Here is a 22,874-nt window from a genome sequence, read left to right as displayed (position 1 = left end):
ATTTGCGCAGCTCCAGCTTTCCTTTTGCATCAGGAAAGCAGGCTTGCACTACTCTGGCACAGCGCTGACATTTGCCTGCTATTTCAGTCCATTTTCACAAAGCATTTCTGGGGATGCTGAGCAACAGGAGGGCAGAGGCAGCTGCTGTTCATTTACATATTCGGCGTAAACCGGGAAAGGATTCAGCATTGCCACTGCCACGCCTGCAGGACGCCCCCACCTAACCCAGATAAACAACCCTGAGTGAGGCCAATGCAAATAGGAAAAAATGGCGGTGTCGGATCTTGTCTGCCCTATTATACCCCCAGCACAAATGGCGGGTGGAAAACATGGCACCCACAGACTCGGTCCCCTCCCAGCTGAACCCCCAAGCATTTGGTCTCCTCCCTGCTAACGTGGTTCCTCTCCAAAAACCCAGCAGTAAAAAGCAGCATCTCTTCAGTCAGCTGATTTGCCGTCTGCCTGCATCCGTCACATCTGCTGGCTTTAATGACGTAAATCAGCTTTTATTGCTTCTCACTTAGAAAATGCAAAGAGGAGGCAGCTAAGAGAGTGAGCTGGGTGCTGTTTCTCCATCATAATTTTCTATAGAGCTGCTTACTATGGTGCGGGCACTTCCAGCTGTATTAAGCCACTGAAGGTTTGGGGGCTGTACAGATGTCTCTGTGAGTATGAAAAGACTTGTAGAGCTTTCATTGCTAGCGTGGAGCCATGAGAGGTAAAGAGCCCTACTGCATCTCAGGTGCCCAAAAAAATCCTTGCAAAGCCAGTGCATGGAGAGAACAGCTTTTCCTCATGCGCTCAGTGCCCTGTTGACAATAATCACAGGATTTCACAGGGCTTTTTTGCACACCTCTAAGTCAAACCGCACTTCAGGCGGATGAAACTGCAGTTCACATAAAGTCAGCCTAACATGGAGCAGGGGCTCACCTTGTTAAGCTCGGTTAGCACGAGGGCATTGGGACCAGTGTAGTTATAGGGTCAGCCTGTCTCGCTGAAAAAAAGCTCAGAAACAACAGGTTTACTGTGAATCCTTTCAAGTGAGACTGAGCAAAGAGCTGGTTAAAAAAGGCTGGGTGAAACACCTCCTGACCTGTCCCTGCCCTTAAAATTAAAGCACAGCTCTACACTTGTAGATTTTTTTTTGTGGTTTATTGCACTCTTTGTTTTAGAAGACTGAGCACCCACTCTCCTGCAGCAGCTAAAAAAAGGCTATTGTGTGCAAAGCCATCACTCCCTAAGAGCAGGTAGTTTTTTTATAAGGGATATATTTTCTTTCCAATTCCCTGCCACAAAGAGCAACAGGGCAGGAGTTGAGGAAAGCAAGTACTTCTCTATGTCCAGGTGAGAAAGGTATAAATAAAATAAAGACAACTTTCTGCATCTGTGCTTTCTAGGCCCATACACCCATAAAGACCACATTTTGCACAGAAACCCCCAGTGCTGTTGAATCCAGCCTCTCCCATTGCCCCAAACACCTCCTTACGCCGTTGTTGGCAGATCCAAACTGCTTCCCTGCATGCTGGGCTCCTGGGGGAGAGGAGCAAACCTACAGGGAAATTTAAGCAGTGCCTTCATCAGTTCCCTTGCTGCCAGCCACAGCCCACAGCTAGAGCTCCCGAGGCAAAATGACACCCTCTGCCCAATGCACAAGACACTGTCTTCAAGGTATTACACCTGCCTCTGCATCTCCCTTTACCGAGTCCATCACAAGGAGCTGCAGAGCTCTCTGCCATATTTGTACACAGTGGGAACGCTCTGCTTTAACTGACTGAACAACTCCATGGATTATGTCTTTGCATAACGAGGCTATTTTGTCTCATTTGTGACTTATCTTTATGTTTCATAAGCTGAGGTTACAGGAGGAAAAGCCTCAGATCTGTAATCTGGGAGGAGAGAGAGACAGCAGTCATATTAATCAGTAAAACTGGAGAAGATGATTAACAAAGGCAGATTTGCATTATTCCTTCTAAATGGAGTTCCTAATGGAATTTAAAAAAAGGCAGCAATGGCATGAGACCTATCATAGGAACCGTGACTATCCTCTTTGGGTTATTCCTTGCAAATTCAAAGGAGTCGCGGCAAGAGAGGGAGATGTTCATGCTGCACATTGCTGCCTCTGAAACGAAGATATTTAGGTCATCCATATCTAGCCAAGACATGCAAGTATTGTTTGTGTCCCCATTGCTGAGCATGGGATGGGTTGAAGGCACTGTGCTGGTGACCCTTGGTGTGCATTAGTCTTGGCCTGTTGGCTCGTATTTCATTGCATGACCCGGTTAGTGTGCTCTCTCTGCTGTCATTGGGCAAGGAAAATTGGATTGCAGCACTCAGAAATTGCCTTAGGAGTGACAAAGCAAGTGGAAGTGGCTTGGGCATCTTAGGAAATATAAGCAGGCAGGGGAATATGGCGTTTCTGTGCTTAGGATAACCATCAGTGTCCTTATAGTTTGCATGACATTTAGCACTTAATCACCAAGGAAAACAAAAAAGATTGAATCAGCTGTGTGTTGCAGAAATAACTGGGTCTCCTCCCATGCTCTGGTGAAAAGAAGATGGGGTTTATGAGTGTGTTTCTGCCTGGGCAGAGTCTTGACCACAGCGTCCTTTCTCCTTCATGCTCAGTAGAAAGCTATTTGCCCTTCACATCAGCAGTGGGAACACAGTCATGCAATGACATCTAAACTCAGCTATAAGCAATTCTGTCTCTTGTCGTGTGCAGGAAAAGTTAACTGGACTTTTAATTTGTATGGGTGGGTGGTTATTCCTCTGTAACGTGGCTGGTGGGGCTGCTTTCCTTGTTGGGGTATAAAGTATTTGCAGGCGTAAGGATTTAAAATACTGAATTTGAAATAGGAAGTGACATTACGAAGCCAATGTTTCAAGAGCCTTAACGATAGGCCCAATATAAAGTACGAGAAAGCAGCACAATGAGTCCAAAAGCAGGTGAAGTAATTTATATCACTTCATATAAAAGGATGAGAAGTGTAATCTTTAATGCCTCCTAGCAGAGCAGGCACGTCTGCCCCATCACAGCAGCACGGGTCCTCCTGAGAGGGTCCCTCGGGAAGCCTTAAGGGACTAAAAGCGTCTTTCACTGTGGATTTACTGGTAGGAGGGGGATTATTTGGGCTCTTTAACTTCTCACTCCTCCTTTAGCAGCAGCCTGTCCTTTTACATGTGGTACACAGGGACTGCCTCCCCATCCTCGCGTCTCAGCCAGGGCCTGCCTGAGCTGTTGGAGGTCTCCTACAAACATCTGTTGAATGAGTAACAGTTGGGAAGGGAAAGGAAAGGGAGGCGGCAAGGCATTCCCAATGTTAGCCAGCCCCAGGACGGCTTGCATCCATGCGTAGGCTCCCAGGAGCCCTCCTGGGATGTGACAGCATTTCCCACATGGCACCCAGGTACAGCAACAGGAGCATCCGTACCTGCTCACCAGGATATTGCTCCGCACCTTTGCCACACACAGAAAGCGGTTCCTTGCTTTTGAATAGTGTCGTCTTCTCCTTAGTGATGGGGAAGGAAAAGGTGGATTTTAAGACCAGAACCTTTCCCAGGTAAATAAGGATGAGTGGGCAGAGCAGTGGTTGTATTTACTCAGCTAACCGGCAGAGCTGGGGGAAAAATCAACATGTAGAGGTCAGAAAGCCAGGTCGGGCAGCCTTAGGAAGCTTTGAAACTTGTTTCTGGAACCTGAAAGGAATAGAGGATTTTTATTGTAACTCTCATTTTCTACAGGGGCGTATTGGTTTGTGCTGTGTGTATATTCTGGTTATGACTGAATGCTGAGAGCCACTATTTCTCGGGAAAACAGTCTCATTTCCTAACAGGTGTTAACACAAATTAATCAAACTATGTACGAGAAGCAGAAGGATTTCTGTAGCATCCTTACATAGTCTTGCTACTGTAGGAAGGTCAGCTTCACCTAACGGCGAAGCCCAGCTCGGGAGAAGTCCTCAGCTTCTATTTCTTAACAAAAACCCGATGCCAGCCATGGTGCTTTCTGTGCCACGAGGCGCAGTTGCACACCACTGCTCCCTGCCAGGGCTGCGCAGCGTGGTACGGGGCTGGCGAGGTGTGGCGTGGTAAGTACGGTGACCTCCAGGCTGATGGCTGCTGCAGATGAGCTATTGGTTTAACCCACCAGCAGTGTTCATGTGTTTCTCCATGCTTTTATTTTAAATCAGCAAGGGTGGTAAAAGTATCATTAAAAATGTTCTGTGAGGGACCCTGCTTAAAAAAACAGTTAATTATATTTGCTTTCTGTTCCCCCTGACCACCTTCCACTTTCTTCTCTCCTCCCAAAGGCTTTGGGTAGCCAAGGACCTCCTGTACAAAACCTTTGCAGGTTTCTACATGGTTACAATTTTGACACCACAAGTAGCAAAGAGGAGCATTGCTCCGGGGCTCCCACACCAGCCGGTAAAAAATGGGTTAGCAAAAACCAGCACACAGGCACGGGATGATCCAGATAAGCAACACCTTGCAACTGAGACCCAATAAGTAAATGCATTTTTTACATTTGTACACAATGGCGTCTTTCCCGTGTCGGTACAATGCATGGTGGGGAGGTGCTCGGTCATTTCGAGTCTGGTAGCAAAGCGTGCGATATACGGTACAGCAAATCGCGGGCATCCTGTTTCAGTCTGGGTCAGAACGGATATTTCCTTCATCCACGGAGCCACTTTTACCTAAATAAAACATTCAGCAGCAGCTAAAGTATAGCAACGAAAAGGAAAGTGTTAATCAATAAAGTGCTGGGCTCAATTATGCTGCCTGCATGGGCATGAAATGCAGCAGGAGAGGGGTGAAAGCCCCCGGCTGTCTCCTGCACCACTCTGAATTTCCAAACCCAGGGGGAACACATGCTGCACCCACCCCAAAAAAACCCTCCGGCAACGAGACCGTGCAGCCCTGTTCTCTCTAGCATCTCTCCGGCGGTCGCTGTAACCAGTCTCGTAGGTGCACTGGAGGGTTTGGGGAGTGCTGTCCCAAGGAGATGCCGCTGGGAAAAGCCGAGGAGCTGGTCTGGTCTGTACCATGCTTTGCCTTTGATAACCCCCTGACTCTTGGGTGTGCTTCGTCCTCACCGCGCCTGCTCTCTCCGCTACCCGGCTCCCGGCTGAGAGATGGCCACGCGACCGGCGTGCGCATCCGGCGTCGGCCTCGCACGCCAAACATCGCCAGCCTCGGCGCCTTCACAGCTTTTCCTCGGCCGTCTGACCTTATCTAGCCAAACAAAGGCCAAAAAATGAGCATTTGAGAGACCAACCAAATTTGGCAGGTATGAAGCTTCTCTTGAACCGAGAAAAAAAAAAACAAAAGAAAAACCGAGTTGAGAGTTGAAAGCAGCAGGGAACATGACACTTGGTTGACTTTGCCGTGAGCTCTTTCCACCACCATAAAACCATGTGGCGGACTTTGCAACTGGTCTGGTTTTTTCATTCTTCTTATCTCTCTCCTTTCCTGTGTCGTTTTTTTGCATGACCTATAACCAAAAAGCCGACTTCTTGCTGTGCATGCATTTGAATGTATGGCTCTTCTGCTGGCAAGTAGCTAATGTTCTTCTAGAGGCATGAGCTAACATCAGTGGTAGCTGCCTGACTTCTACTCTGGTTGTTCTTAGATGCCCTTCATTACGTTTTTCCTTTTCACACTATTTCCTCTTCCTTTTTCACTTTTTTTTCCTCTCTGCCAGACACTTCCTGTTGAGCCATCTTTCGAGAACTAAAAAAAAAAATTAAAAAAATTAAAAGCCTGACAACAGGCAACAACACTAAACCAAGTAACAAAACCAGGCAAAGGTCACAGCAAGGTCATTTCCAAAATTATGTCACCTTGGTGTCTGCTTCCAACTCTAGATTAATTCAAGGATCTACCAGTCCTTGGTTAATGTATCCAACCAGTTATGTGCCACACACACTCAAGAAAGTAAAAAAAAAAAAAAAAAATTTAAAATTAATGAAAATATTTTAGAAAATCTGCATGAGCTACACGGACACGTAAATCTGATCAAAGGGCAAAAGTAACTCCCCATCCATGCATGGTGCATGATGATTTCTATGAGCTGGGATCCTGTAAATTATACACTATGCAAAAATCAAAACAGCTCTGAATAGCTAAATGCCCTTAAGTTACTAACTGTATGTCAAATGTTATAGGGATTGCATCTGTGTATGTATACGTTCAGCTGTATGTATACATAAATTTATCATCGTATATCATAGATTTTCTTTTTTTGTTTTCCTCCTTAATGTAGTTGTTTTAGATTTCCCTACATACATGTTGAACATCCCCTAGTCACTGTCTTTGGCCTGATGTGATCTCTCCTTTCTATTGCAGAACCGCATGCACGAATCACTGAAGCTTTTTGACAGCATCTGCAACAACAAATGGTTCACAGATACGTCTATCATCCTCTTTCTAAACAAGAAGGACATATTTGAGGAGAAAATTAAGAAATCTCCACTGACTATCTGCTTTCCTGAGTATACAGGTAATGAGAAAGCTGGCTGTACAGGAGTGCATAGCAAAGGGAGGATGGAGCGTTTCCCATCCAATCTGATACTGTCGTGTATCGCAGGCAACAAGGCTAAAGATGCATACGTAGAGCTCCCATGTGCTTCACTGCAAGTTTTATTTCAATAAATGCCATAGGATCACCGCCACCATGTTTAGTGGTCCACTGAAAGCGTGAGGATGACTTAAACGCAAGTTCTTGGCAGGCAAAAGGCCACCACCACTAATCAGGGCATCTGATCTCTGCCCCACAGGCAGTTTCGATGCAGAGCCAACACCTGCAGGTGTGGGGCTGGCAGCACACTGCCTCAGCCTGTGCCCTGGTTCCCAGCGTCGCTCAGGAACACGAACCCTCTTGCAGGTCTCTCAGAAAGATGCAGTGAGCTTAACCATTACAAACGGGTAACTGGTCTCTGGGAGACCAACGCATGGGGTTTGTCAGGGTGTCCTCAGCTGGAGCCCAGCTTTGCTGTTTCATACCCATCACATTCCCCTGTGGGTCCTGGCTGACTGCAGCAAGGATTCCTCTGCAGTTCCCGGCCACTACCCCACTGCCAGGCACCAAGGGGCTGTGGGATCAGCCCTCCAGCATACAGACAGCAGGTCCCACAGCCTGGCTGCTTCAGCTCAAGCTGTAAATTTTTATCACGTTAGTTTAGGAGGTCCCCAGTTCTGCTCTCAGGCCCACTGACATCAAGCATCTGGACATGGAAATGCTTCCAGTTAAATGCAGATAGAAAATGAGGTGCTTGATTTTCTCATGCACTGGCCACCCAGGCCTCTTAACCCATAGTGCAGACAGAGAAGAGCTACAGCAAGCCATGCCCCAAGCTTGGCTGGGGAGAAGGAGGCCTTAATGATACTAGGAGATCCGAGCCAGAGTCTCTGCAACAGGGCAGCGTGCAAGAAGCCCTCGCTTCTGCTGACTGCCTGGCATCTGACCTGCTAATGATGAGAATACATCACCCATGCAAAGGCTGCAGCTGCACCCCGCCGCTTCCCGCTGCATCTCGCCAGCTTCCACAAACCCTCATTACCATTCTGAGACAGCACAAAAATAAACTTTCATCGTCATGAATTATTTAAGCTCACCGGAGACATCCAGATGAATCAAGCCGACGGACAGAGAAGCAGATCTCTTTGTCAGGAAATGTAGTTGTGAACCGGGAACACCAAGAGTGTCACATTTCTGGGCAGGCCAACAAATTATTAACCAGAGCTTCCTATCTCTGAGCACTTGATTTTTCACTCTGAATAGGCAAAAATGATCCATCATTGCTGCTTTGGGCTGAATGGTCTATGGCCATGGAGCTGAACGACTCCATCTGAATTCAGAAGGACATATACAGGCTTCCTCTCTGGGGAAGGTTTGGATGTTTGTCACTACCAACACATTTCAGCCATCTACTTATCTGCTTAGTCCAGACAGAACCAACATATTCCTGACATGTTTGTCTAAAAAGATCTAATAATGGAAATTTCATAGCCTTTACAGTTGAAAGTTCACAGTAATGCCAACCCCAATTTTTTCTGGTTGCAATTTAGATTGCTGCTTGCCCTCTTTTGAATGGCTTGTAGAGCAGTTCATCACCATCTTCTTGATAGCAGCACCTCTATATACTGGAAGATTTTTACCATGCCCTCTTCCTTTTCTCCATGAAGCAAACCTGCACCTTTCACTCATTCCTGATCGCGTTTTGTGGACCTGGTTTTGTGGATCTTCACTGAAGTCTCCCAGTAACCCCACTCTGAAATAATATCCCTGATGGCAGAGAGACTGGAACAAGAAGGAATGTCATTTTGGATATAACTCTTCCTTGCCAAGCTATCCCAGCCCAAGAAAGGAGTTCAGTGGGGGAGGCAGACCCTTGTACACATGTAGCTAAGCTCTCAGCTGACTACACAGAGGAAAACAAATACAGCTTATTTCTGGAGCACTTCAGCCCCAAGTGAACCAAACCAGTCCTCCCCAAATCTCAGAGTACCCCAAAGATGCTCTAAATTCCTTCAAGGTGCTGTTCTGGAAGCTGGGAGTTATCACAGTGCCAGGGACCCTCCACAGACCTCTTGCCTCTCTCGTACCATTGGAGAGGGCTGGAGGTCTGAAGGCTGAAAGTACTTCCACTGATCCAACAGGGATCTTAATCATGAGGTGAAGAATGCCTCACCCCTAGGCGTTCAGCAGCACCATTAAAAGTTGGAAGTTGGCTCATGCTAACATTAAGCCCAGACATTAGACTCAAGCACACACTTAAGCTTGCTCGCCCCTGCTTTGCTGACCACAGCTCAGAGGGTGAAGCCTTCATGGCCTTGTGAAAGAGCAGCATTATTAGAAAGTTACCCTGGAGTCAAAAAGAATTATTTGATGAAAGCCTATAAATCAAACAAGCAGACTTTCAACGTCACAAGTAGGTTCTACAAAACGCTTTTAATAAAATGAAGTTTCTAATGTCCATTAGTTCTGCTGACAGAGAATTATTAGAAGACTGCATCCACAAATTTGCTTGTTGTATGCTGAAGCACTGACTGTTTCCAACCCCTTAATTCACTCATGCTTTTAACTAATCCACAATACTTAGCAAAGCAGCAGCAGAATCCAGGGCATGTTTTAAACCAAGCTGGCATTAGTGATTCCCTGCTCTCCCAGAAGGAATCCAGCATCTAAATCCTCCTGCCTTTGGCCAACTAACTTCCCTTTCATAAAATACCCTCCTGATTGTACACAGCATGTGGAACTGTTCCCAAATTCTATACACAGGTCTTTGTGCAAGAACCTGCTCCCAGAAAACATTTTGCTCTCTTACTGCAAGCATATTCTCAAGTGTCATGGTCTTCATGAGCTTGTGTCTTCAACTAGCAATGTACGTACGTGTAAATGCATGTGATTTCCCAGATCAGCTGCCATCAACCACAGCAAATCTCAAGCCCAAGTAAGCTTCTCTCTAGCAGCTGACAACATTTCCCATCAGTAAGGCATCACAGAGGGAGAGGGATCCAAGAGCATTAGCAGTGTTACCACTGTGGAGCCTTCCAGGGTTTGGGCTGTACTCCAGGCCAGCCAGAGAAACTGAGTTTATCAGAGCTAAGCAAGTGCCCGAGAGGAGCTCTGTGTGTGTGAGCAATGTCAAGGCTGGCCAGGTGAGAAAGGATCTGCTCTTTTGCGTGACTGCTCTCAAGCTTTTTTAACACAAAACCTGATGGTTAATAAGGTTTAGCACAGACGTCTCTATACATCAAACCAGGAAACGCCTCATGGTGTGATTTTAGCCACAGCTCTAGCAGAGGGTACTGCGATCCTAATTACTCAAAAAGAGGGGCATTATGTACTAACTTTTCTGGGGTTTTTTGTTTTGAGAAAACCTCACCTTGCCCTGTAACACAGGCTGGATCTTTTCATGTCCTTTTCTGTTAGTGATTCAGGGAAAGGAGGGCACAGTTACCAATACTGCCCTCAGTTCATGGACATTTTAGCTCCTCTTTTCCATCAAAAGCTGAAAATTTAATCAAAAAATCTAAAAGAGGAAAAAAGCTAAGCTTTTCACCAGGTCAAGCACTTACTGCATTCCTGGCAGGTTTCTTCTCTTTTTTGTTACCATGATGTGGAATTTCTTCTGGTTTTCCCATCATAGCCTGTTTAACACTTGGTTCCCTCATCCATTTCATCTCTGTCAACTATAAACAGCAACCCAGAATAAAAATACAGCTGAGCTGACAGTCGGAGAACACCTCCTCCCTTGCAGCAATCCTGGCTGGTAATAGTCCCTGTCCCTGAGACGGAGATGGGGTGGCTGGTTTGCAGCAGTCCCATACAAGTTCCCTGTGTCCCTACAATGGGGCGCTTGTGGGCACCCTGTGGATTTAGGGTTATAGGATTGCTTTAACCCGCTCTTTTTCCTTTCGTCTCGGCTCTCTTATAGGCCCAAACTCTTTCACGGAGGCGGTGGCTTACATCCAGGCTCAGTACGAGAGCAAGAACAAGTCCCCCAACAAGGAGATCTACACGCACATCACCTGTGCCACCGATACCAACAACATCCAGTTTGTCTTCGATGCCGTCACAGATGTCATCATCGCCAACAACCTGCGGGGATGCGGACTCTACTAAAGCCCTCTCCTCCCCTCGTCTCCTCGCGCCCGCCGGGAGCATCCTCCAGTCCCGCGGACAGGTCCTCTCTCTTTCTTTTTTTTCCTCCTCAGAAGATGATGAGGAAGAAACATGTAAATCCCTCCTCCCATCCCAGACAACTCTGCAGCAAGTTCTGCTTTCCCCAGCCCCGTTTTATTTTATTTTGGTTTATTTTTGGTTCATTCCCTTGTTGCCTCATTCTACTCCTCCGTTCCAATTCACAGTGCTGTAGAGGGAGCTAACGCGTTTCCCACAAAGTGCTTGTCAACTGCCAAAAGACAAAAATACTGCAGTTTTTTTAAAAAAAGAAAAAAATCAAAGCCTTAAAATACTGGTCAGCAACAGTGTAGTTTGGAACTGAAACTTCTTTTTTTTCTTCTTGAAATTAAGGGATATTTTTAATTCTCCTGGTTATTTATCTTTTTTTTAAAACACTATTCCTTTGGGAAGTGCTAGATACAACATGATCATTTTGAGGGTACCTTACAGCTCCAGTTCCTGTCCCAAAGCTGGAGGGGTCGGTGTTGAACGCAGCCACCGCAGCTTGGATTTGTATATCTCCTTTTTTTTCCAGACAGCTATTTGAACAAGTAAAACAGCCATATCGAGTTCTGCTGGTGTCCGAGTAAGAGGGACACAGTAACAAAACCTACTAAGCCTTGTATAAAAGCATTCGTTACCGGTAACAGTTTTACCTCAAGTTTTTCAAACTTAATGTTAAAATTTGTCTAGTGGTTTCAGTAACCCATTTCTTAGGCGCTTCGCTGGATGCCACAGAGCTGCTGAGCTAGGCAGGGCAGTGGAAGCTGGGCTCGGACCCCTGGAGCGTAGGCAGCAAGGATGCCCCAGGGATGGTGTCCTGATGGGGACCCTGCGCCCGGGGGCATCCTGGCAAGGATGCCAGCCTGGGTACCCAGCGACCTTTCCCAAAGCACCTCCCAGCCTAAGGGATTTCAGCATGACCAATACTCCCGCAAACATACAGCATGTCTTTCTAAACTTCGGCCCTGAAATTCTGGAGTGCACCAAAAATATTTAGCCCTGGCTTCTTGTAGGCAGGGTTTGACCTTCAAGTAACTGAAATGCAGAGAGGTGCTTTGGGAAACCTCACCATGCTTGGGTGACAGCAAGGTGTGCAGGAGCCTTGCAGCTCTTTATCGCACCTCGGGCATCTAAATACCCTTGAGAAGCCCAGCCTTGCACTCTGAGCCTCCTCGGCCGAGCAGAAGCAGGTAGCTTGCCTGTGTCATCTCCTGCCTGGGCGTCCAAGAGAGACAGCTCCAGGTTTGGATGCCAGTCAAGTCATCTCTTTACCAGTATCTACAGCGAGAGGGATGGTTTGTACTGGCTAGGTAGTGGCTAGGGAAGGCTCAGGGAGCTGATTTGAGCGAAGTGATAGAGGAGGAAGGAAAAGAGCAAGGGAAGAGAGGGAAGGAAGGGCAGGAGAAAAGGTGTGGAAAGGGCAAAAGTAGTGCCCAGCACATCAAAATGTGGGGGCACAGAGGGGAGAACGCATCTGGGCTGGGGTATATGTGGCCATCCATCTGCCATCACCAAGAGCTCCAGGTGCCATTGGGGTGAAGGCAGAGGGGAGTGTGAGAGGTGGGGTGTCACCTCTGGGAGCGTGGAGGGACCCTTAGAAGTCCACCCTGAAAGCTTGCTTGGTGTCTGGGTGAGATGGCCACCTCCAAGATCCCACTCGGGCATAGTACCTGGTGGCAGGTGGGCAATGCTGATCCCTGCCTCTTCTCTGCCTCTCTTAAAAGTCCACGATCCTGGAAAACGTTGAGTCTTCCCAGGCCAGCCACAAGTTCAACTGTCCTCTCTTGGGAGCCCAGGCCAGGGGTGTCTTTCAGGTCTCAGGAGGTCTGAGTTTTCTCCAGTGCCATGCCTGAGAGGGACAATATCTCTTCTCTCACTGTGCCCATGTAGGAGAGATGGTGTGAGAGCAGTCTGAAGCAGCACAGCCCAAAGGAAAGGGGCCAGGTGAGCATCGGTGTGCGGAACGCAGGGAAAGGAGCAGGTACAGTGGCACAGGATGGAGAGGACCGGCAGAGGTGGTTTGGGAGAGAAGTTGCAGAAGGGAGATGAGGCAGGTTGAGGCAGCAGGGAGGATGGGAAGAGAAGGGCACCTGGGAGCCGGAGGAGAGTCCCCATCAGAGGTTGTGCTCTGCTGGGACAGTGCTCGTGGGACGTCCGTGACAAAACCCCAGTCAGGGATGTGAAGGGAAGCACCCCAGGGCAAACAGGGGAGGCCTGCAGAGGAAAACAAGGTGGCTCTCACCCATCTAACCAGCTCACAGCCCAGCATGTTTGGCAGCTGTGTCAGTAACCCCCTAAATAGTATTAAATGATAAAACTGTATTTGGTATTGCACAGTGAGGACCCACTGCGGCTCTGCTGGACACTAACAGCAATAACGCCAGGTCTCTGCCTCCCCTGCTCTGGCACAAGTGAATACCCACCTTTCTCTTCACCATCTCAGCCTTAAAATACCTCCAGTGCCATCAGCTCCCACAGATTGCTGGCTGGCCAGCAAGGCCAGGAGCCCCTCTCTGCTCCTCACACCACATCCCACCCACACATCTTGTTTTCCCAGGTCCCAGCCCCTCTCCCATCTCCATGTAATGCTGGCACACTCTGCTGTACAACCCTAAACCAAAGGAACACTGAACACAAGGCCTTTGCATGTTGTTGTATTTGGTTTAACTTAGGATTTTCAGAGTCAATGGGAAGGTTTTCCAAAGAAAGGATTCCCAATGGGAAGCACCTGCTCAGTTCTCTGGTTCCTTGGAAGGGACCAGCCGATGGCAGTGGGACAGTGCTTCTGCCACAGGAGGGGCAGGGAATTAGCTGGAGCGATGCAGAGGGATCAGGATGCTCCTGGAGCTTGTCCCATGAGGGTGGCCAAGTCCCACCAGTAACACCTAGCATCCAAATGTGCGTTAAGTGTCAAAATGAGGGCTGAAAAGCTGAATGTTAGTTACATTTGGTATGTAAAGTATAGGTAACTGGTAGACCCAGAGTGCAGCACCAGACCTGTGTGCTGTGGTGCGCTGAGGGCTTGCACCGGCAGTGAGGCAAGTCTTATATTAAGCTCTGCCAGAAGAGTTGCAGCAGCAGCACTAGAATTTTGGAGATTTTCTGCTCCCACCCCTTGCTGTGGGTGACATTTTATCTGAGCAAATAAGTAACAGAAGCCATTCCCAGTGAAGGCAGCACCAAGCCAAGGCTTCTGGAGTTCCCAGTATAAAGCACACAGGACTATTTTGGTAAAGACAATTTAAATTAACTCAACCCTCAACTCTGCCGAATGCAGCCGAGTCACCAGTGCCGGCTTGGTGCGCTTGTGCCACACTCCCGGCCGGGTTCAGGCAGCCTGTGCCCAGCCGTGCAAGCTGAGAAGTCCAAACCCCCTCCGGCCCCAGACCCTCCGCAGCTCCATCCAGCTGGTTCCCCGGCACGTTGGTGATAACGAATGGCTGGTGCTCCATGGGGAGAAAAGGGAGAAAAAGAGGAGGAAATATTGACACACAGAGCCTTTTCTTTCATTTTCTTTGGCATTTTGTATGTCTAAAGCTTCATTTCAGCTGCTGCTGCTGACATTCCCTCCCTCACATGAGTGTCATGAGGATTCTCTGACAAAGGCTGGAAACAGCATTTGGAAGACGAAATGCTTCCAGTGTTAAACACTACTATTTCTCCCGCTTGATGGCCGTGTATAGATTTTTGTCTCCAGAACGCCTGCCAAAGCATTACTCACCACTGGCTTTCTGCATCCTCCCAAGTCTTTTCTGACAGATGTGCTTTCCGCAGGCAATCTTTTGCCCTGTGCTTTTCCTAAACACCAGCAATCCTTGCAGCAATTGCCTAGAAAGAAGACATTGAAATAAATCGCCTGCTTTCAAAAGCCCTCTTCTTAATAGCCCCTTGTGCTTTGCAATTGCAATGCTCCAAATCCAGACCCTCGAAGGCCCTGAGTTGTGTTTTAGTTTGCAGCCTCCATGCAGCAGGGATGCTGCAACTGGTACAGCTGCATCAGAAATCATACCAGGGCGTGGAGGACATATTTTAAAAGCACAGAATTGAAACAGCTACATATAGACCCTGCTGCCCTTCAAAGCTAACGTGGGAATTTGCAAAAGATGCCCTTTTGGGGATGCAGGAGGTTTTTAATGGCTCAGGTCACTTGTCCAGCAGCAGCATCTGAGGGGTGTCGTGTTGAAAGCAGCGTTAGCAACTCGCAATGAGCTTCAGACAGCAGCAAAAAGAAAGAAGGAAGCCCCTGGCTTGCTCCATCGACAATGAGAGCGTACATTGTGTGGAGCCATGAGACAAAAAAAATGCAAATAGCTTTTTTATTTAAACAACAATTTCAGTGAAAGAGAGAAGCCTGCAGAAGGAAAGCCTTGAAATGAGCCTGTAGCTGAGGCTGCAAGGTTAAGCTGCAGAGCACCGTGCTCCTTGGGAGGATGCAGTAGCTGGGCTTGTTAGGAGAACTAGCAATAAACACATACTGGGAAAGCACATGTTAAAATACAGCCACATACTCCAAAGGCCAGTTTCTTCTTCAGCAAACAATGTTCACACTCTCTTTTTTTACATACGGCCAGAGGAGCCCAGCCGAGCGGCAGGGCAGTGGGACCACTCGGCGAGGCCATCTGGCCCCTCTGTCTGCTAGCACCAGACTGTCCCTGCTGCCCCTGCCCTCCCACGGGGGCCCAGCCAGGTCTAGCGAGGGGTCAGTCGGCTTCCCACCACTGCCATCCCAGAAATTCTTCCAACTAAACCTCTCTCAGGAGTTTTGTATGAGAATTAGCTTCTTGCCTTCAGCCAACTTTCCTGGATTGCCAGCCAGCCTGTCCCTCCACAGAGGGGAGAGCATCCTCATGGGGGGGCTGCCGTGCCTCCTCAGTAGATGTGATTTTGTTTTACAGGACACTAAAAGTATTAATGAGAGCGGTCTATACTATAATGTACATTAAAGTGTGTCTGGTGGTTTTAATCTATTGTGGCATGAGCCCAGTGCTTGCCCGCAAGGGAACAGACATTGTTCTCAGTCCAGGAATGCAATCTCCAAGAGGTCAGGACGGGACATAGAAGATGTCCTTTTGCCAAAACATCCCTGTGCCCAGTCACTGACGCGTAGAGCATTGGGCAGCTCGACAAGGCGCGGGGTTCAGCTGCGGGTGGCAGACATCACCCTGGGGCATTTTGCAGTTGATGCTGTAAAAGGGACCAAGCCTGCACTGTTAGCCTGTGCGATGTGTCCGAGTCTTTTGCGGCCAAAAAATCTCCTGGAGCCAGGGAGAGTTGTTGAGTTCCTGGGAACAAGGCTGACCATTTGTCAAGTTGATTAGAGAAGCTTAGTACTAGTGTGTTTGTGTCTTTGTTATGGGCCAGGTTTGTCTTCAGGCTTACGACCAAAAACTCCACAACCATTTCCAAGGAGACAAAACCACTCGTTAACAATCTGATGCCAGAAGCGTCAAGGTCAGTAGAGATAGTGCTGCTGAGCATCATCCCAAACTGCCCAAACCCATCACACACTTGCATCCCCAATGCGCACACAAGAAAGCAGAGACGTGGTCCGGGTGGCACAAAAGAGTGGACCGTGGTCCTGCCTCTACCTCCCTGGAGGAAAGAGCAGACAGAAACACTCTCCCAAAGCACCCCAAGACTTGCATGTACGTTATTTCTGAGCTCCTGCGATGACACGAGATAATTGATGCTGACAGATATAGGTACATGACCTATGTAAGATGTTATGCTGAGAACGTGGCTACGGAAAGGGACTTCTCACAGGACCGCTCACGTCTGACCCAGCAGCCTGTGAGATCTTTATTTGTCCTGCAAAGGTTAGCTAGCAAACACGTGCAAGTATGACCCTTAAACACTGATGCGTTAGTAAGAGGAGGAGGACCAAAGCCTCCCAGCTGGCACCCTGCAAGCAGAGGGAGACGGGAGGAAGCTGAACTGGAGACAGGGCAAAACCATCTCCATCTCCCAGAGAGAGCAGATCAGATCTCCACAGGCACCAGGTGCGGCAGACATGGTGAGGAGAGACCCGGGGAGGAGGCGGAGGGCTGGGAGCCAGCACGACGCTCTCTGCCCTGGCCCCTCTCCCACCCAGTGTCTTGGAAATTAATGTCAAGACCAAATCCTGACTGTTCCATAGCACAGGCAAGTGGCTCTGGGTCTAAACCCCTTGCTCCAGGTGGGGAGAGGAGATCACAGCAGGTAACAACATTATTTTCAGAATTGCCTGAGTCTCACCAGCTTTTCCAGTGCTGGAGCAACCCAGTGGCACTGGGCAAGCAAATAGGGTTGTTTAAAGACCAGCCATTGCCCCGTTAAATAGCCCAGTCCCTAATTTAACATCCTCAGCCCTATTCCCCCTACCTCCCTTTCCCCCCTTTGGCTCAACAAGGGACCGGTGGCCATCGCCCTGCCTCTGGGCTGCCCGGTCCCCACCACATTTCTTCCCGAAGGATCACCGGAAGCTGCCGTGATTTTCCTTTTGCTGGTTTCCCGCTGAATCATTTCTCCTGCATGTTTGATGGCCCAAACTGTATTAACTGTAATTTTGTACGAAGAGTGACTGTCCATTGGTTTAATAGAGCATTAGTTATTGTAATAATTTATTGGCTGTCGGTAATGTATTTATTAGTTACAAAATGTTAATAAAGTGCCAGCTCTTTTCTAGTGCGAGAGGGTTTTTATTGTGTCTCCCTTGAGCGCGTCCAGCTTCTCAAGCCCGTTATTTACTCTGTGTCTGCTTAATGTACACACGTGTACAACACACACCTATGGTGTCGGTTGTCTGCCACAGTCACATTCACCTGCAAATAAGGAATTTGAAGTGGATATAACCAAAAGGTACTTAATTTTATGTAAGTATTTGGTGGGAATCTTTTTTCCTTTGTTTTTAAGTACAATGACTTTACCATGGTTTCTGTTTGTTCCTTGTCTTCTTGAAATTACTCTTCCCCTCCTGAAGTCCCTTGCCCCCATGTAACTACGTCAGACCATCCATGCTTCTTCTCCAGCACTGCCAGACCCTGTGCTGACATCTGTCCATCTGCATCCAGCCACCCTTTTGGCACCCATCAGTGGCAATGCTCAGCGCAGACAGCGGCACTGGTTGCAAATCTATTAAAAGTAGCAAACTTTGCTTTTCTTTTCTGCTGTCTCTTTGCACAAGCCCTGCGAGCAAAGAGGCAAAAGAGCCGTTTCTGGTTCGATTCAGTAAATGGTGCTTTTATCTCCTCACAGTAACACCGTACTTGGAGCACTGCTCCCTCCCTTTAAAATAACACTTGGGCCAGTTTGTTCTTTTATGTTTACACCAAAGACCTTCCATTATTTGGGGCATGAAATAGAAGCAAAGAACTTGAAGAAAGCAAGAGAAAATTTTCCATAAACCTCAGCAAAGGAAGATTAACCATTATTCCTACTGACTTCACCAATTCCCAGTGATATAACTTCAGCTGGACCCATCCTCAGACATGTATTCTCATACATCCCATCCTGCAGGTCAGACAGAATTACAGGCTAGTTCTGAGAAAAACTAATGGCTCCAAGGGAAAGGATTTTTCTTCATATTTTTTTATTGAGGATTTTTTAAAATCCCTCCAGGATGCCATCCTGCCTGGATCTTCTGCACAGGTGTCCAGGGCTCAGAAGTCACCAGGGTTATTTTCCCTGCACTGAGGGTTTTCATTTTCCGGGGCACGTGCTTTATTTCAGCTGCTCCTCCACCAACACCATCACTCCTTTATTTAAATATAATACATATATAGGACAACACAAGGGATGAACAAGGAAAAAGCCCACCCGGATACTTTCCATGAAAATCTCAAGACCCAGCAATTTTGCAACAGCCTCAAGTCAAGAGCCACGTCCTTTTGCGGCAGTTTGTTTCCCCCATGAATAAGGCTGGTTTGGTTTGTTTTAAAAAAGATAAGGATCAAATGAGGTCCCAAATCTTTGGGAAGCGACTGCTTGGCATCCCTAGCTACTCTTTTTCAAGGAACCGACAGTGTAATCTCAAAGCCTTTCAAGATGAAATCAGACATCTGCTAAATTTTGCATGCAAAAGCTACAGTTGAAGTGTAGCTAATAAAGTGACTCACTAATAAAACATTCATGGAAAACTCCAAAATGTGTAATTGGGTCATCATTTTGTTAGGAAACACACGTGTTCTTGCAAATCTTTGGTAAGACCAAAGCCCCCCCCTTGGTGCGCCTCCAAAAAAAAAGGTGGCTCTGGGGGGATGTTTGCTGCAGGAGTGTTTCCCACCAGCTGCCAAGCACCCTTGCTGCCCCAGAGCACGTCTTGGCTGCTCTCAGCTTCACACAAGGCTTTTCTACATAGCTGGGTGTCCCTGTGCAAGCAGCAGGCAGCTGAGCCAGGACCCGGGGGGCTGAGCCCCAAGAGGGGGTTGTAAGAGGGGCATGGGGGGGGCCAACAGCTTTGGACTTCACTAATCCCTGGTTTTGCACCAGAAGCTTTGCAAGTTCAGGGAGTAAACCAGGTAGGTATGTGCAATGGAAAAGGCAGACAGGCTGCCTAAAACATCTCCCAAAGTTGTCAGTGGAGCAGCAGGGAATGGCTTCATTTATTCTAAGAGCAACTTAATGATGGAGAAAATTTTTGAGAGCTCCCAGAGAGCCATATCTGGCCTGTCCAGCGGCACCCTCACGCTAACAGCAAGTGCATGCGCCTGCCCGCACGGACACCCCACAGCCACTTAAGTGTGAAAATGCTCTCCTTGATGGTGCCCTGCGACAACTTGATTCTGCTCAAGACAACCTCACCTCCTCCTCCTTCTCCTGTCCTTCTGTCCACTCTCCACTCCTTTCTGGTAACAACTTCGGTAGTATGGGGGAAAAATGGCTTTATAAGACTTTTGTCCACATGAATGGACAATTAATTTTAAAAAAATTACAGCTGTTAGAGATTTGCCTCTATTTATGCTCCTACTAAAACTCTTCTGTGCTTAAAGTCTCTCTGGAGCAGCCTGCAAGCCGGGAACGCTCAGGAGAGCTGTGAGATGGGCTGGCAGAGACACCTGCATTGCTTCCCTCCATGCAGCAGTGCTTGGATTTCTTAGCAGCGACCCGGCCACCGCTGTGGCATTTTCAAAGATGGGCTGAAGACTATTCCAGGGGCAAAAGGGCCCAGCTGGGACAGGACCTGCCCCAGCCTCTGGGCGATCCCTCAGCACTGGCCTTGCCGCAACAGCACCACTCAGTGCCACCTTCCAGTCAGGTCCATAGGACCGCTCTGAGATGGCCAAAACTGCCTTCATCCCAGTCCCCACGCCTAGTGCATCCCAGCTGCTGGCTGGTGCTGTCTGTCCATCCTTTATTTAGGCTCTGCAAGTGATGCTTCAGGGGTGCCCAGTCCCTGAAGAGATGCAGGCAAGACCAGAAAGCTACAGCATCCTTTCCCAATTCCTCAGTTTATGCAGGTGATGAGAAAATGGGGGGGGGTGGTTTGGAGAGCAGGGTGTCTGCTCTTCCTTGAAGCATCAGGTGTCAGCCCTGCTAGAGCAGCCGGCAGAGAGGCTCTGCAGGGATGCACTGAAGCATCAGCTGCATCCTCCAGCCTGGGAGGAGAGCAACACCCTGTTTCCTCCACCTTTGTAACCATCTCACATTTACCACTGTCTAATTTTTGAGATTTTTTTTTTTTTTTTTGCTTTCTAAACATTTCAATTCAGAAAAATGTTCTCCTCTCCTCTAACTCTCTCTTTCTCTTTGCCTTTCTCTCTCCCCTCTCCTCCCTCCATGGTCCCTGTTGCAGAACCGCATGCATGAATCTCTCATGCTCTTCGACTCCATCTGTAACAACAAATTCTTCATCGATACCTCCATCATTCTCTTCCTCAACAAGAAAGACCTATTTGCTGAGAAGATCAAGAAATCACCTCTGACCATCTGCTTCCCTGAATACACAGGTACGTGCCAGGGCTGATGTGGCACAGCCCGGTGTGACGCCCACAACTATGCCGTCGGGGCTGGGGGGCTGCGTCTCGCCCCAGAGGTGGGCAGGGTGGGGATGGAGGAGACAGGGCGCCTTTGGGTCAGGGATGGGGGGGGCCAGCAAAAGCACTGCCCACCTTCAAGAGCCATAGCACAGCTCCAGCACCCTGGAGTTGTCCTGCATGCTGTCAATCCTTGTGGCAAAGGTGCACGACCAGCTAATGGGACAAAGAGAAGATGGTCAAGATGGGTTGAAGCAAACAGATGAGTTTTAATGAGTTTGGCCACAGAGAGCTGTGGAAAGGAGAAGCCTTGGTGAAAGCCGACCGCCTGCCACTTGAGCCATCCTGTTTGCTGATGGTTCCTGAGAAGCTCCTGCTACAGGAGCAGGGATGTGTGGTCCTCCAAGCTGTATCTCCCATCTGTGCCCTCCCAGAAGGGCTTTTGCACAAGGTACAGTTGGGGAAGGAAAGAGCCCCTTTACAGCAGAATCTGTGAAACCACAAGAGAATGATACGTTTTTAAGTGAAACCAACATGGCTTGTGGAATAGAACAAAAACTAAGAAAATGGGGTAAGAATAGATATCCCTTCTGAATTTTCTAAGGGGAAGAAAATAATCCATTCAAATTCAGAAGCTCCAGCATCCCCTACAAATACTTGAATGTCTCCGAACCATTTTGCCAAGAGCACACCCACCCTGGATGCCAGACCCTGGGGACAAGGGAGTCCCCCAGCAAGACAGCACCCATTCGCCTACAGCATAAGTGCACTAGCATTTCCACTGGAGGCTTTTAGTCTTCTCCATCACAAAAGCAGCAGTAATTTTTTCCCAGCCACCTGGTGGGACATCCCAAACTGTCCCAGATGGAGTTGTTACGGCACATCCCAGCTACCCCAGGGAGGGGGACAGCCCAGTAGCACTGGGCCACCTCCCCTCTCCTTCGGCCACCCGCCGCATCAGGGAGGGGAACCAGCAAGCTGGAAAAGGAAAATAAATCTCCAGATAATAGCAGCTCTTCCAAAGGCGATTTCAGGGGCGTAATTCAGGCTTTGTGGCTTCCTGCAAGGGGCCAGGCACAGCCACTCTCGCTGCTGTAAGCAGCTTAATGCAATAATGCACATTTTTTGGCTCAAACATCTGGCCCCTCTCCAGCCGGCTTTACAAAAGCAAACCTCCCTGGTCAGCTGAGCAAACAGGCAATGACAGCGCATCCTCAAGCGGCTCCTGCCCCCATCTCACCCATCCCAGAGCCCAGGGTGAGACCCCCCCAGAGCCCAGGCATCGCCCTGCTTGCATGCACAAGGGCTCATCCCTGCTAAGGGGGCACAGCCAGCACCCATCGGTGATGTTGGAGTGGCCACCACCCCTCCCCCTGCCTGCCTGGCCAGGGGGCCACCAGGCCCCCCAGCCTTTCTTCCCCCCCCAGTTCCCTTGGGATGGGCACTGCAGGACGCACCACAGGGACTCACCAGTGATGCCAGAGCAGTGGCGATACCAGGAGGAGCATTCCTCAAGCATGGCTTGGCTGGGTGCAGCCGGGGGCTGCTGCCCTTTCCTGGGGGGGAGCAAAAAGGGGATCGGGCGGGGAGGGCAAAGCAGCAACACCTGGGGAGGGAGGAGGCTCCTACAGAGCCCAGGTGCTCTGCGATTTGGGGGAAAAGAAGGGGGGAATGGGGCGCAAAAGGGTAGGTGGGGGAGGAAAGGAGAGAGGTGGGGGGGGAAGGGGTCGAATGGACCCTGCTGAGGGGTGAATTGGGGGGAAAAAGTGGAAAATAAATAGGTTTTACCTGGGTTTTTTAGAAATAAAGCACTTTGCAAGCAGCGAGGGGCCGGGTGCGTGGTGGGAGGGTGGTGGCCCGTGGCCCTGACGCCCCCCGCTCTGTCCCCCCCACCTCTGCCCGCAGGTCCCAACACCTATGAGGATGCAGCTGCCTACATCCAAGCACAATTCGAAAGCAAAAACCGCTCCCCCAACAAGGAGATTTACTGCCACATGACGTGCGCCACAGACACGAACAACATCCAGGTGGTATTTGACGCTGTCACTGACATCATCATTGCCAACAACCTGCGGGGCTGCGGCTTGTACTGACCCCTGCGGCGCAAAGCAACTTCTTTGGTGGCGGTCCCGGCGCCAGGAGAGAAAAGAAACAAAAAAACAAAAAACAAACAAAAAAAAAACAACGCAACCACACACAGACACACACAGACACATGCGCGCGCGGGGGAAAAA

The 22,874-nt window shown here is 48.8% G+C and overlaps 1 protein-coding gene across 3 annotated transcripts in view; it reads left to right on the top strand.

The window, feature by feature from the left end:
- The window catches only part of GNAO1 (guanine nucleotide binding protein (G protein), alpha activating activity polypeptide O), a 148,881-nt gene extending 126,007 nt beyond the window's left edge, over positions 1 to 22,874 (top strand). For 2 of the 3 annotated variants that reach the window (XM_010584444.1, XM_010584462.1), the window contains 2 exons: positions 6,346 to 6,499; positions 10,440 to 10,627. In XM_010584444.1, the coding sequence (XP_010582746.1) occupies positions 6,346 to 6,499; positions 10,440 to 10,627 (342 nt within the window). Of the gene's footprint in view, positions 1 to 6,345; positions 6,500 to 10,439; positions 10,628 to 20,459; positions 20,614 to 22,545 lie in introns of those variants that run through there. The other variant, XM_010584453.1, reaches the window with a different exon arrangement.

Source organism: Haliaeetus leucocephalus, unplaced genomic scaffold (genome assembly GCF_000737465.1).
Source record: "Haliaeetus leucocephalus isolate CR32 unplaced genomic scaffold, Haliaeetus_leucocephalus-4.0 Scaffold92, whole genome shotgun sequence".
NCBI lineage: Eukaryota > Metazoa > Chordata > Aves > Accipitriformes > Accipitridae > Haliaeetus > Haliaeetus leucocephalus.
Note: the sequence above shows the minus strand (reverse complement) of the source record. Positions and strands in the feature narration are given on the sequence as shown.